Genomic DNA, 16106 nt, shown 5'->3' with positions numbered 1-16106 from the left:
TGAAGATCGAAGTAGTTCTATGGGGCTGTTACAAGTTTTAATCTTTCTGTTTAACCTTAAATCTCCATATCACAAATCCAGCTTCAAGCTACCTGACAGGCAGATTTATCCAAGATCAAAACCAATCCATATCAGTCATGAACTTCTGCTTACAAGTTTTTGGGTTAGTTTCATGGTTTTCTACCTTTTTAAGTATACTGTTTTACAGAACTTGCACTTTGTCTTAGTACAATTAAATAGGAAAAGAGATGTGAGATTTTAAAATACTCAGCTGTTCCTGATTCTATTCTGTACATTTAAGCCAATAGCAAAGGATACTTAAAAATAATACCATCAACTCTGGATGTTATCCTCTATGTTCAATTTTATCTTTCTGAAAACAAAAGCAATGCTAGTAACATCTACCTATAACAAACTATCATGTCTTTAGACTAAACCACTTAAAGCTGATCAAGCTACAAATAAAGATAGCTGTGAGAAAGGTTTCTACAAAGAAATATTTTAAAGCAGAACTACACAGTATTATAACACTGATAAGTTTTGAACCCAAAATTCCAGTACAAACATCTTTAATTTCTATTACATTAAGTATCTCAATAAATGCTAAACAGTGTGAGATGTACATAAATATTGCTTTGGATGTGCATAGAGTTTTTTTTTCCATTAACAGGAACAGAACATACCAGATAAAATAAGTAGTTCAATAATTTCTGCATCTCCCAGATAGGCAGCAGCATGTAAAGGGGTCCTTTTCTCATTATCCTGTGGTAAGAGGGGGGAAAAAAGGTTTTATTTAAAATAAAAAAAGTATGTTTTAGCATTCTCTATGAGTTATGAAAAAACACTGTATAAAAGTGTATCTTCCAAATATTGTACATTTTATATTCTAGAAAACAATTACGCTAAAGACTTTAGTCATGTTAACTAAGACCAGCATGCTTCTCCCTTAGGAATGACTAATACCTACCCATCCAACTAGCGTTTTCCTGACATACACAGAGCAACCCATCAGTTAGAAATCACCATTTACTTGTCTCTAGAGACAGGAACTTCAGGCCGAACTACACCTTAGAAACCGTGTGTCACTTTCATATGCAACAATTAGTGAGAAACATTTTCTGTGGGAAGTTTAAAGTTAGGTTCAGCAGTTACTTTTCTAAACCTAAAACAGAAGAGAAGCTGGAGTGAGCAGGGGCAAAAATACCTAAATCCAATTTCAACTGGTTTGTTTACTGTAAATAAACCAAAAGAAGGTAGATATGCAATTTATTTTGCAGAATAACACCGAAGGAAGCAAGTTAGACCCGGCACTACGGATCAGTTCTGGCTGATCTAAGGTCCTTTTGAAAGTACAAGCAGGGAACTTACTTCGCCATGCACAATATATACTAAGATTTACTCCTGAAAGAGTAGCACAAAATACTCCTCAGCTCTTTCAATATCAGTGCCAATTTCTCTGAACTAATTTATAGCTTAATCAAAAGATCACTTTCATATCACGGCATGTGATTAAACTGGACAAGAGCCAACCAGTTTGCTCTCTAAGGGAAGACTGATGAAAAATAAGAGGCAGACCATCAATCAGCATCTTGGTTCTGGCCTAAGCTCTGCTTAGATGGCTAGAGTTGCAAATACACTGGGGGTGAGGGATTATAAACAGCAAGAATTTTAAGTCACAAGACATTTCTATTCATTTCACTGTTGATTCACAGCTACAGCAAAATTAATGCACATTTCAACTGACATTTTATTGTGAAGAGCGTTGCTCTCCCTTGCCAAAATAACCTTCTTCAGTGAATCCTTACTTGAGAGCTAAGAGCATACAAGATGGAAATTAAAGCTAATCTCAGGAGAGATCCGATAGTGGAACTGGAGCTGAGACCCAAGAAGTCACTTCTAAAACATAATATGCAATTTCAGAACTTCAACATTCACTTCCATGTACCCAAGACAACATCACACACACAATCCCTAGCCCAGAAGAACTACTCCCTGGTTAGTACCTGCTCAGATAATGCTGAAGTTACACAGTCACCATTTTATCAGTGTTTCCTAACATAATTTTCTAAGTTACACACAAGCAATCCCAAATTGAGCAGTGCAAACCTGACACTGATGCACCCAGAATGAGAAATCTATAGTACTTATCACTAACACCACATAATGCCTCACAGTACCAATTACTTGCCAGCATGTCTCAATTGCAGATTACACATTTGTGACAAAAAGACAGCCCCTGGCACCAAGGACTTGCTATCTAGGGAAAAAAAGGAAATAAAAAATAAAGACACAGACAGGAAGCACAAGGGAAAAAGTAATACACATATTAAACTTGCTACTCAGCCCAAAGGCAATTAAGAGCTGCCAGCAATGAGAATCTGTTTTCATTCCTCTAGTTTGGAGGAGTGACTACAGCTAGCTAACACTTTGCAACCCCTTTTAAACCTTTTTGATAATGCTAAAGAGCCTATAACCTATAAGAGTAAGGAACAAGCAGAACCAAGTACGATATTATACTGGCTGCAATTTCATTGTAGAATTTGAGAAAATGAGATGAGTGATGAGTTTGTCCCTCCATAGAGAAAGTATCTGCTCACGAACACAAGAACTGCATTCCCTGCTTAAAGGGCAAAAACTCACTATTGTAAAAATAGTAATCATATTTATTGTAGTGTTGGTTTGGCTTTTTTTGTTTGGTTGTTGGTTCGTTGTTTGGCTTTGGGTTTTTTTAATGTCTAAGTGACAGAAGTCAGACAAGTAACCAGCTGATACAACTTCTCATAAATCATCCAATAAAATGGGGAGAAGGGAGCTATTTGTCTAGAAAAATATTGATCACCAAACACCAAATATATTTTCCTGAAACATCCATAGTCTGAATTTCTGGCAAAGTCAAGCCACGCTTCTCCAAAAATCCAACCCCTACAAACAGAAACTGTTGAGCACTCTGAAACCACCAAGATACAAATATGAAAGCAGCTCTAACACAAGCAACATAGTCATAGAATTGTTTAGGCTAGAAAAGACCTTTACAGTCACTGAGTCCAACCATTTCCACTCCAGCACTCCCATGTTTCCAAGCTGTTTCCAGTCTTGCAAATCTTCCTGTTAATGCTGCTCTTAAACTGATAGCCTGAAAATACTCAAACCCCAACTCCCAGTTCTGCAGTAGGGAGTACAAACTGGGAGTGTAGGATGCAGGAGGCTGGTGGATCAGGGTATGACTGCTGGGATGCTCACAGCTTGTCATCTTCTAGGTCAGCTCCAGAGACTGGTATTTCAACAATCCCAAGCCCAAGGGTCTCTATTGACCACAAGTATTCTGCATGCCAAGGGTGCTTTGACATAAACCCTTCCCCCCCGGTTTCACAACTGGCACTCTCTGATGCTTCCAAACAATTCTTTTTAAATTTAACTTCTGTGAGAAAGCTATTGGTTTAGTTAAAAAACCTGTTTTTCAGAACTTCTTACAAAAGCAGAAACAGAAATGCTGCATTCAGCAGGCCATCAGCAGTATGCAGAAGTCTTTTATTCCACTAAAAGAAAATCCTAATTTTGTTCCAGGTGAAGTTTTACATTTTTTTGGTGAACTTCAATAAATTAAATCTGAGAAAAGTTAAAGAGATTTCTGTATTTTAAATGCCAGTAAAGAATTGCTGTACAGACCAACCACTTTTTACTGAAGAACAGTGATGATCTGATGAACAAACTTGATCTGCAAATACAGAGTACTCCATTATAAAGCATTACAGTAAAGAATGCTAATCAAGCTTTCAGTTTTAACAAGCAACCTTGGAAGCAGACATCTTGCAGCGCTGATATATCATACGGTCATAGAATGGTTGGGGTTGGAAAGGACCTTAAGATCATCTAGTTGCAACCCCTGCCATGGGCAGGGACACCTCACACTAGACCGTACTAATATAAATATTGGTCCAAGTGTTGTTCCTTTAATTTCATAAACTTAAATGGCACTAAAAGAAACATTCCAATAGAGAAGCAGTTTTGTATATTAAAGGCACTGTTACACAAAATGTAAAATCTAGCACTGTTGGTACTATTTAATTCCCAATATCACAGTGTTACTGCAGTATTTGACAATACAGAAAAGCAAGTGTTGTGCCATCCTAATTTTCCAGTTCAAAAATCTGCAAGGCAAATGGGACTATTGCAACTCTCAGTTGGCTGTAAAGCTCTTATAGAAACACATCACCCTAATTGCATTAGGCAGGTTTTACACAGTTGAATGAGAATGTTGGATTCCAGTAGAAACAACCAAGAAATTTATATTCCTTATACGGAATGCCAGATTTTAATTCCAGGTATTGGTCACTGGTGTCAATAAACTAAAAAGGCAATAAAAGGCCTGGGTCCTTAAAAAAAATCAGTTTTCAGAATGGCAGTTCTGAAAAACCCCATCATATTTATACGCACCTTTGAACTGCATTACATAACAAACATATAATCCTTCCATTCGCAGTACTTCTATTTCTCAGGTTTTCAAAACATTTCATCTACACAGGGGTTTCTATAAGGATTGCACCATGAGAAATACATAGGAGGCTTATGACCCTGTTAAAACCAAATCTGGAATAAAGTGACAGGGTAGTTGTGCTACAAGATTCTTCTGAACCCCCCTAACCTAGAAAAAAGGATAATGCCACCTTTGTTTTATTCTACCTAAAACATGGGGTTTAATTGTTTCACCATTTATTTCATGGATCAAAACTTCTACAATGTCTTATTAACCATTAATAAGCATTAGTTTGGTCTATGGCTAATTAAAACATGCAGCATTCAAATCTACCTCTTTTTAAAGTAGTTTGAATTATAATAATTTATTCCTGGTTTGGGTTCTATCTCAGCAATTGATTTAGAATAACTACACCCAACTATAGAGAGCTTTAAGGAACCAGATGGCTTTAAAGGCAGATCTCTTATCCCGCACATATCCAGTAAGACTGCCATAACCTGATTATGCCTTCTCCATGAGTACATTAGACTATAATTTCAATTTGCCCTTCAAATAACTCAACACTAATTCAGAGATTTCAGATAAGTCAAAGTATTTTTTGGAGAAGCATGAATGCAACATCCCCCTTCATAAAACCCCTTCTTTATGCGATCTGCTCTTCAAAACCAAATTTTGCAGTAACACTTTAAAAAGCTCTCATTATTTCGTGATCACACAAAATATCATTTAATAAGTGTTTTCTGCTGCGTCACTTGTCAGCTGCCTGCTTCAATACCATCTGTTCTGTTTCTTCAGAAATCAACCCTAAATACACAATTCTAAATCTTGAAAGAGTTTCAATGCCAACATACCCTGTAATAGCTTTAATAAACTTTCTTTGCAAGTTAGACTATTTTTAAATGTAACACTTCATACAGTGTATTTTTTGGTTAGGCTAGAAAAATAGGACTATTCAACCAGCATGATTTGTAACTCCTGAGTTCACAGATAACATATAAGAACACGATTACAAAATACTTCTGATTCTTTGAGTGTCCAAAACCACAGAGGTCTCACCCAGTACGAAGCCCCACTGTCACACTTGAGAGTCACTAGAACATTGAATTTTATTTGCAGGTTTTGCTACAGATTTGAGAATTACCATTTCATAAGGTAGAAAAACTGCACTCAATTTCTTTGTTTGTTTTTTAAATGAACATATTTAAATATTTGGCTTTAACATTCCAACTTTAAACTTCACAAAAGTCTGGGTTAGGTATGTAATTCTGTAATTGAGGCCACTATCTCTTTGGAAGTGCCTTACCACAAAGTGCTATCTTACACATATCTTAATTAGAACTTGAAAATTAATTGTATGATTGTCAACTGAAAGTAGCAGAAAAAGACTAAATATCAGGCTTTCAAAACTTTTAAATCTGTGACTAATTCATTTTGTATCCCTATCTTGAGTGTAATTAATCTGATATTTCTTTGGACTTTTTTTTCTTCCTCCTAAAGTTTCTTAGCTCAATTACATGAACATCACATTGTCAAAAAATTAACAAATTATAACTAATATTGCCTAACATAATTTTGAGAAGCATAGTTCTGTTTTCTAACCATATTTCAAATTTAAGACACAGCTCCAAGAGCAAGCCTAGCAAGCTACAATAACAGTCTTTTGCATGCTTAAAACCAGGAGGAAAGCACGTTATTAACCACAAAAATAACACATAACACAGCTAACCACAAAATATCCTTTGAAGCCAGATGACAGATACATTGCAGTTGACATGAAGAGATTTGTCAGGCTGACACCGTTAATTACTGAACTAATGATCATAGTACTGTTTGCATAAACACTTGTACTGCATTTGAAAGAAAAAAGGGGAATGGCTTTAAACTGAAAGACAGCAGATTTAGATTAGATATTAGGAAGAAATTCTTCACTGTGAGGGTGGTGAGGCACTGGCACAGGTTGCCCAGAGAAGCTGTGGACGCTCCATCCTGGAATTGCTCATGACCAGGCTGGATGGGCCTTTGAGTAACCTGGTCTAGCAGAAGGTGTCCCTGCCCATGGCAGAGAGGTTGGAACTGCATGATCTTTAAGGTCCTTTCCAACCCAAGCTATTCTATGATTTTAAATTTCCACCAGTATGACTTTATCACCACACATTACATTTCAGGGCATATCCTTTTCATGGCATTTATTAGGACAGAGCAAACCTACACACTTTCAAGCAATCACAAAAAAAAAAAAAGAGAGGAGTAATCTTTGCCCTCTTGCTTATTACGACAGCAGTAACCAGTGACTCTAGAGACCTTGTCTTGCAGAAGTGTCTTCAGCAACAAGGGTCACTTCAGCTGTAATCTCCAAACCTGAGTGTTGTTTGTAGTGAAGATCTTCAGTACCAATTTAACAGTGCATGCTCTTTGACTTGATTATAGATAATAAAAACTGTCACACTGTAGGTTAAACCACTAAACCATGTACTTTAGAGTGCCACTGTAGCTTGCGGAGACCTTAAAAACCTAGATGGTAGTGATACGTATGCAGTAGAAAATAAAAGGTAAGTCAGAAAAGAACTACAAAGCAACCTTCAAAAAGGTCACAAGAACATTATTTTATGAAAGACCAGGAGTTTATATGAGCATATAAACGTCACTCTAGGCATGCATGTTCCTTAAGAGCACAAGCTTACAGTTTTCTGAATTGCCACAAGAAAAAACATCCTCAAAATCCTGCAACAAGGTAATTTTTAGTGGATCTGCACTGGCACACAAAGCAAGTAGCAAGCACTCTGCTTTTAGGATGTTAGAAGGAAACACTATGACTGTATAATTGCCATGGAGGCACTAACTCTCCTCTTCAAAACTTCGTTTTTCAACTCAAAAATCAACCTCTCAGCAACTTCAAACAGACAAACCATAGAGGTGTTCAGGTTCTGCATATGGACATATTTCAGAGCCAAGACAGACATTTAACTTGCACCTGGGTGAATGGGCAAAAGGAGGAACCCATGCTGAGTGGCATTAAAAACTACAGAACTGAACAAACTTTTTGTTCTGATTTTGTCACTAACAGCTGTGATAAAAGACTAAGAAATCTGGCAATATAAATCTTCTGAGCTATATCCACATTTCCATCATGAGAAATGAATGAACAACAGAATGAACCCAGGTCAGGAAGCCTCCATCCATGGCACAGGAAGGTATCTGCCATGATGAGAGTTTTCGGGGGGGGGAAGTAAGTATCACAGATACGTCTTTATATGGAGTTTTAGAGACTATAACAATGGTGACCAACTAATGCGCTCCATAATAGAACAGCTATCTATTCCTTTTCAGGTTATTGGAGGATCCCAGACTATCACGTCTTCCCTGACATGAAGTGTATTGGAGTCTTACAGAAAAACAGCTGGTCAAACATACGAGTTTTACCTTTACCTAGAGGAGAGCAGAACGACAGTGCCTGTCTCACATCATTCCACATTACAGGACACAAAGATAAATGGGAATCCCCATGAAGGAGGAGGCAGGGAAGAATTCATGCTGCATGACTGCTGTCTGGACATCTTCTGCAATCCCAAAAGCATCCTCATTTATTCTGATGCCTTCAGACATTTTTTTATACTGAATTTCTGCAACTGAATTTGCTGTTCACAGAACAGTACCAGAATCCATTGAAAATAATTTACTTCCTACATAGCTAATGATTATTTGATTCTACTCATAGAAGAAAACTAAACTGATGAAAAACTCTATCCTCACTGAACCATTACCCACAATTAACACACAAACTAACATCTTACAAATAAAAAGCTCATTAAAAGTTTGGCTCCTTTCTAAAATGCCTGAAGTGTCAAAGTAATCTGGTGGGAACCACTAAAACTAAGTCTGCAGAGAAAAAAACATCAAGCATTCATATGTATATATTGTAGTGACATATTCTATTTGAATACTCACTTATATTCAACCACATTTATTAAAACTTCCTTTTTAAGAACAAGTAAGATAGCTCAGTTGTATCTTTCCAGTATTTTTGAAGTATTTTTTCCAGTATTTTTGTGTATTTTTCTTTCCTCTAACTCAGGAATTAGAACAACTTTTAGGGTCAAGACTATTTATTAATACACCAGATCATTTGGGGGGCAGAGAGAGGGCAGGGGTGACAACAAAAAACCTCACCATTAAAACTTAAAAAATATCCACCCACAAACCTCTGTAGCATTTTTAACGATGCTGTATTAAAGAAAAAAGGATACAATAATATCTCATTAAAAAAACCTTTCCCTTGGCTTTACCCTTCCCGAATACCAAGTAAATGATTTGTAAACATTTACCTGGCATGTACAGCAGAAGCAAATCCCAGCTTTTAATCAGAATGCAGTTGCTGGTAAGAAAAATAATAAATAATAACCCTGAAACTGTTTCTGAGAAACACAAAGCAGTAAAAGAGAGGACTTTCCATAATGAGCATACAGTGATGCGGAGCACATCTACATAACCCAGCCTATGCTCGCAGAGCGGGGTGAGCAAGGGACAGTGACTGCCTCGTCTTACCCTGTCATCCATTCCGTAACAGCTGAGGACACAAATAAGAGAAGATGCCAAGAGAGAAAACAGTACAAAACAGGCTCTGTTTATTTTCCCGTGAAAGATCACACCACACTAGGTAAGGTATGCACATCTCCACCACAATTTAAATCCATCACATTATGTTTGAGTCCATGATACTTTTGTTCAGAAAAACTAGGGTTTCTGCCTTTTTCATTGCAAAGCCTACGGCTAGAATGACAATCCTACACCTGTCTGATGTAAGCCAGGTATTCTTTTCACTAACTGCATTGTCTTGGTGACAGGAAACGATGTTGTTGTGTGTTTTATGTTATCACCTCTTCTTGGAGCAAGCTAAAACATTATGTTTAATAGCCTCATAAAGTAAGGTCATTTGGCTGCAATATGCAAAGTCCTGTTTAGAGATCCTTGAGCTATCCTGATCATCTGACTCATACTAGCAGACAACACAGTCTGTGCTAATACAGAGACAAATTGTTAGGCAAGAAAAATCTATTCTGAAGAATGAGAGTTAAAAAATCCTTCCACCACACAGTAAGTGTCTGCAATACAAAACAAAAAGTCCCATCACTGATCAGAAAAGAAACCCAACAGAAAGCCTCTGCTAGAACAGAACAAAACTCCTCCAAAACTGCTGGTAAGCTCAGATCAAAGTATTTTACTTGCACTATTCCTTAAGCTAAGCGGATAGGGGATAAGCCTAGAAGATACATGTCATTATAGGAAGAGCTAGGAGCAACTACAGCAGGACATTTCACTCCTTTGAGACAATAAACCAGCATAATGTAATTGATTTATAAGTTACCATAATCACAAACATACATAACTAGTATTTCATGCAAATAAAATCTGAAGTTAATTAATGATAAGGAGGAGCCATAATAAAGCAGGGTTTTAAAAAGACTGAAAAGAGAACAGAATTTCATTGCTTTTGGAGACAGAAAGGTACAGGCTGATGATATCACAGGCCTGAGAAATTCCCCCTCAAACTTCATATTACAGACAGACACTGTATCTGAACTTTTGGGGCACACTATTCATCAAGAACCCAGAGAACCCCTCATTGTAATGAGCTTCCAGTTCATATGGTCTTAGACACGACACCAGCACGAGCCTTTCTAGGTTCTACAATCACTGAGACTCAACAAGAGACTTCCCTACAACATGTAGTAGTAAATGAGAAACACTTTCTTTTCCAAGTTTTTGATATACATCCATCCTTTATTAGAGTAGATTTAAGGAACTTAAAAAGGGTTTTCTGCCTCGCACAGTGTCTGTGTACAAGAGCCAAACTGGATGAAGGAAATGATGGTGTTTACTGATAGTGCATTAGATATTCCATAGTAGATATGGCAAGATGGCTTTAAACACTTGCAAAGTGGAGAAATTCTCTTGTTCAAAGGTGTGCATTAAGAGTTTTCACCCAGAAAGCTACTGCAAATAATCAGTGAATTAAAATCCTATCTTGCTGTTACTGGCAATGCATTCTTTACGGACTGTGTCAATGTTGGAAGTTAACACACATTAACTCTACTGAGCTTTTTTGTTCTCTCTGCTCTTTCAGTGGGGATGTTCTGTTCTCAAATACCAATCCTTTGCACAACAGGCACAGCAACTGCCAGGAGTAACCCCAGTAAGCTCTTAACTATTCAAGACCTCGCCTCTAGCTTGTTTTATAAAAGCAGCAGGAAATGCAGAACTTCAATTATGCTTTGAAGGTTACAGTCTTTAGTAATAATCACTAAAAGTAATACGGCAAACCAGACATGATCTACAAAATCATTATCACTAAGAATCACACTGGAGACTCAGACACAAAATCCCTGAAACACATTTAAATTTGATCTAAGTATTCTTGGTTCTCTACATCAGTGCCAAATTTTCAGTGTTAAATAACAATGACTGAAACAAAACCTGTCTGTCAAATCCCCAACTACTGTAAAACAAGTTCAGTGCGCAGCCAATACGGTAAAACACCACCATGCAGATAACCAAGCTTGTTTGCCCCGTTTAGCAAACGGTATAACCATATTAGCATAGTACCCAGTGAGCTTACTAGACCTGATGAGAAGGAGAATATATTAGCCTGAGCAGTAGACCACACTAATATCAATTCATACGAAGTCTCTCAAGAATATTTCTCATTACCTGTTCAAGGCAGCACCATGCCAAGTAACCACATTCTTCTTTTCAGAGAATCCTAACCTTTGCAATGGTAACTTTTTGAGAAAGAAGAGAACCCAGAGAATTCAGCATACCAAGTAGCAACTTCCTGATGTTAGTCAGATTATCGCATAATTCTGTTGAAGTTCTGTTTGATCACTAAAAACAGACACTCAATACATCTGAAAATATCATCTGCACAGGCTAAATACAGTGTTATCAACATGAGGCAAGGAATTATTCCTATTTGGACTGGCAAGTTTCCCTCATTAAGAGTTTCAATTCTGAAGAAAAATGCCTAATTATACAAAACTGTATTTAAAGCACTCTGAATCTGTTTCTACACCAGAATTGGAACTCAACACCATTTGGACACACTTGATATTGAAGCTGAAAAACACGATTCACTCTAAGCCACTTAAAAGGAAATAAGACATCTGATTATTCATTACAGATGACATGCTTGAAAAAACATTCCACACTAATGAACAGGAAATCCACCACTTTTAAAGTTCAGTAACAGTAAAGAACAGCTATATTATGAACTAAAACCTTTGATTAGCTGGGGGATACTCTTCAGAATATAAAACTTGCAGCAAGTTTCCACAAAACTCAGAAGAATTAGGTCTCCAAAGCCCCACTTCTGGAATCAGTCAGGCTTCAGATCCATGGATCAAACAGCCTTGTAACAGATCCTTTAGAAGTAGAAGCAGCTTTCCTATAGGAAAAGCTTCCCTACATTTCTTGCAGCAAAGCTTCTTCCTATCCCTTCAGATACATAACATGAATATTCATGTTTTTAAGAACTGTCTTAATTCTTTACCAAAATAACCCGTGGACATTCCCATATGGTGGTACTGAACTGTACCTACTCCCTTAAAAATACCTCATTAAAACTTTAGCATATTTGGTGGCAAGATGTTGTACAAGCTAGCTCTGTATCTTGTTAATAAAACACCAAACAGATTTGCCTGTGATAGTCACATAATGCCCTTCTGAAAAACAATTCCTAGACCTTCTTGCTCACAAGACACTTCAGCACCACATTAAGACTGATGTTCAGCTCCAAGTTCTGAGCAGGTGGAACCTGCTCCTGTCTGCACAGGATTACAAACTCCCATAAAATAGGATTCTTCACAGTATTTTCCTGCCATTCTTCAAATGTAAAGAATTTTCAATGAAATTAATACTATAAAGCCAGAGAGCCTTAGGACTGATCATTTCACCAGGCTGCTCACACAGGAAAACAGGGGTTCCTGTTAGTGCTGGAAACATTTAAGAAAATTTTGGAAGTCCATAAGCAAGCAGGACAGAGAAGATGAGCGCTACCATTAGTCCCCCAGACTACATACTATTTTCATCTCTCCCATACGCACAAAAAATGTATTTACATATACCTCATGCAAAATGAAAACATACCAAATTAAATAAAGCCATTAACTACAAAAATGGCCAAGTCTGTTTTGTGGTTTATGCCCATCCCAACTCCATCTGCTCCCTGTGAGGTCTTGCTGCCCCCCCACTTGCCCAATACATCTGACTCTCTGCTCCAGCACCCGAAGCTGGGTTCCAGGCAGGGGCTGCCAGGCAGGAACTGCTACACTATGTCAAGGCCTGTGCTTCTCATGGATGTTATTTTACTGGAAGGATTCTCAGTATTTGTTTATACAGAAATATTTTATTTCTTCTGTGACCTCCTACAATCATTTCAAAGGGCTGTTCTCACTGTCGATTCATTACATGTTTTCTCTCATTAGCATCTCATAAGCTACTATACCTTGTGAAATATATAATTACATACACGTTTTATATATAACTTGTCTGTGTATCTATGTAGGCACACACATGTACATATGTGTCTTTTCAATATGTAGTTCTTATTTGCAGGGAAACATCACAGCAAGTCATTGTGTTTGATAATCCAGTGGATGAAACTGGATTAAAATTACTAGTACCAAATTTGAGCTGTAATTCATCCTATGTTCTTGTCATATTGAAAAGTCTTTCAAACTCACAAACACCTGTAATTTTATCCCTTAAATCTGCTACATTCTAAACTGGAAATAAAACCAGATCACAAATAATGTTCAACTGAGCATAAACCTTTTTAGTGGGGAAAAAAAAGCCCAAACCAACAAAGAAGCCCCCCCGAACCCAACACGAAAGTTGAAAAGAATTTTAAATTGATAAATAATTTGGAAAATTAACAAACAGTTTTAAAACAATCTTTCCTTGATAAAACCTGAAGGTATAACACATCACATCAGCTACAACTAACACATTATAAAATATGGGAAATGAAAATTTGCCCTCATTCCAAACCTCCCTGAGAAAAAAAAAAAAAGTGTTCTCAATAGTGGAGAACACGCAAATATTTCTCTGTACTTTATTAACACATCAAAAGTCACATTGCTGTGATTACAGACTCGAGATATTACAACATTTTTGGAGAGAAAGCCTTAAATTTAAGATTGTTTTAAATAGGTCCAAATTGTGTATTCCTCCAAGGCATTATTACAGCTACACATCCACATTGTCAGTCTAGACAGTTCAAGTTACAATAATTACAGTATCTCCTTATTAAATGTTTGCCTGCAATTGAAAATTAGCAAAGACCCATTAAAAAAAAAATACTTATTTTCTTTTTTAAAAGTATTGCTCAAGAAAGGCAGGCTTCACAGCCTGACCTATTCACATAGGAAGTAAACCAAATGAATAAATAAACTGTGCTCTTCAGAATATCTTACTATTTTCTGGATGCCATCTGAATTCCTCCCTCACATTTACATCAGCAAACCAGAAGTGAAGAGCGCTGATTACAGAGTCTGTCCTGCCAGGGAATACAGTAAGAGGCTGCTCCACACTACCAAATACGTTAGTGCAAGTTTTTGTTGCCAACTCCAGCTGCCAACACAAAAAAGTCCTGCAAATAGTCTATGCTGCCTGCAGAATCACGCCAAAATAGCTACTAAGACTGGGTCCAATGCACGCCTGAGACAAACAGACTAGTTGGCAAACACGTAATCTCTCACCTCTTCAGAAACAGCTTGAAGAATTAAAAACTGCACGATTCCTGCTTAGCCTTTGCTACATTATGCTGGTTTTTAACTCCTGTTTATCCTCACCAGTTCAGATACCAAAGCCACATGGTAGCTTTGCTCTGACTGCCAAAAGCTTTATCTAATAACAAGAAGTGTTACAGATGAACTGGCCTGGAAAACTATTTCCCTGCAAGCATTCTCCGGGTTTACCAAATCACAAACAGTTACAAAACATCACAACCCTTTTCTTCTGATCAAGTCACAGTATTCCTGAAGCGCAAAGGAGTAGGATTTGTCACGCCTGCATGCCCATTGCTTTTATCTGTCCCATGAAAATCTCAGTGCAAAACTGTCAAAGCTAACTCCAGTGTTTTCAAAGCTATTTCCGCTCCCTGTTAAAAAAACAGCCTCCCTGAACCACCCCCCCCCCCCCCCCCCCCCAAAAAAAAGCACAGAAGCATGGTATTGCAGAGGAACCACCACTATTTGAAAACATTACATATTCACCTCCTCTGAGCACTGACTTCCAGCTGTCCCAACCAACAAATTCTTACACAAACACGGCTCGTTACAAAAGGCACTGATAAAAAAAAAGGTATAATTCAAACAATTAATGCAAAGTAATTAATGCAGAAAGGTTTTTAGAAGCATAGGTATGTCAAAGTAAAGTGAATTGACATCTGTAGCTGTATGCATGCACACCTTTTATCAAAAACAATAATAAAACACATCCACATTACTCACTGGTCAAAAAATTGGCTACAGAAAGATAACATAAGGGTAAAAATATTCCTAAAGATTACTTTTACTTCATTAGACATTAAGGTTTTTTGTTTATTTGTAAGGTTCTGGACATAGAGAGCTATTTCAATGTAATTGCTGAATTAGGCAGCAATTATAGTTTTCCACATAATGATGTATATAAAAATTCTTTTAATATATGAAATAAGTACTGAATGTATTTGTATGATCAGAACATTGAATGTTCCATATTTCAGCCAAGTAATTCAGGATTCCCTGTTCTAGACTGCATTCTCAAGTCTGCAGAAAAAAAGAACAGTAACCCACAAGGTTAAGATAAAAGCCAGGACCTCACGCTCACTACCAGCTTTTGTCCTATTTAACCTCTTTCAGTACTTGGCATCACAAACAATCCTTCTTGGTTTCTTAAATCGTGCTCTAATTTTCATTATTCGTTCGTGAATTTCTAGGATATCTGAAACTCCCAATAATCTGTTTCTCCTTGTACCCAAACCCAATGTTGTATGTGAAGTCCTAGACTTGTCACCAAACTAACAAACCTATTCTGGTCTCTTTCAGCATATGCAACGAACTCCAGAGTAAAATAAGCTAAAACATCACCAGGAAATCAAGTAAGATGTCATATCTTACCCTAGACCAACATCGAGAAACATTCTCCTAGCATGCAAATAACACACAGAAATTACCCAGACTTCAGCAGGGCTGGGAATGGAGCCCACATCTTTACTACAACAGTCAGCAGACAGCAACCCTATTGCTCAATATAATAGATTCAGATACTTACACTTACCCTCCTATTTGGACCTGGCACTTTGGTGCTACCAGATCATACCCCTTGTAAGTGCCAGGAACAAAACTCATCATTTATGGGCAACAGTTCACCATTATCTAGTACAGGTGCGGGTAAGGAGGGCAGACAGGATTGTTTGGTTTTATGGTTTTGTTTTCTTTTCCTTTCTTCCCAAAATAGTAGCACAGGTGAGCTTTATTTTTTTTTTGGTTACTTACTATAGAAAAAAAGCTGTGCTGAATGGCAAGTAGTCCAGACTAGAAATCATACAGATAACCCTGATTCCAACAGTCCTCAGTACAGTATGCAGAATTTCACT

At 37.3% G+C, this 16106-nt stretch overlaps 2 protein-coding genes across 7 annotated transcripts in view; one reads left to right on the top strand and one right to left on the bottom strand.

The window, feature by feature from the left end:
- The window catches only part of ANKRD28 (ankyrin repeat domain 28), a 116567-nt gene that overhangs the window by 53060 nt on the left and 47401 nt on the right, over positions 1–16106 (bottom strand). For all 4 annotated transcript variants that reach the window (XR_008974298.1, XM_057424904.1, XM_057424905.1 and 1 more), the window contains exon 3: positions 684–762. Coding sequence is in view for 2 of the 4 variants with exons in the window: in XM_057424905.1 (XP_057280888.1) it covers positions 684–762 (79 nt within the window). In the remaining 2 variants the exon portion in view is untranslated. The remainder of the gene's footprint in view (positions 1–683; positions 763–16106) is intronic.
- The window catches only part of WIPF3 (WAS/WASL interacting protein family member 3), a 302270-nt gene that overhangs the window by 271038 nt on the left and 15126 nt on the right, over positions 1–16106 (top strand). The gene's annotated exons all lie outside the window — the stretch shown is intronic.

Source organism: Pezoporus wallicus, unplaced genomic scaffold (assembly GCF_028554395.1).
Source record: "Pezoporus wallicus isolate ANWC-B61680 ecotype Strahan unplaced genomic scaffold, APGP_CSIRO_Pwel_v1 contig_3181, whole genome shotgun sequence".
NCBI classification, from domain to species: Eukaryota; Metazoa; Chordata; class Aves; order Psittaciformes; family Psittacidae; genus Pezoporus; species Pezoporus wallicus.
The sequence above is the reverse complement of the archived record's forward strand: the minus strand, read 5'-3'. Positions and strand labels throughout refer to the sequence as shown.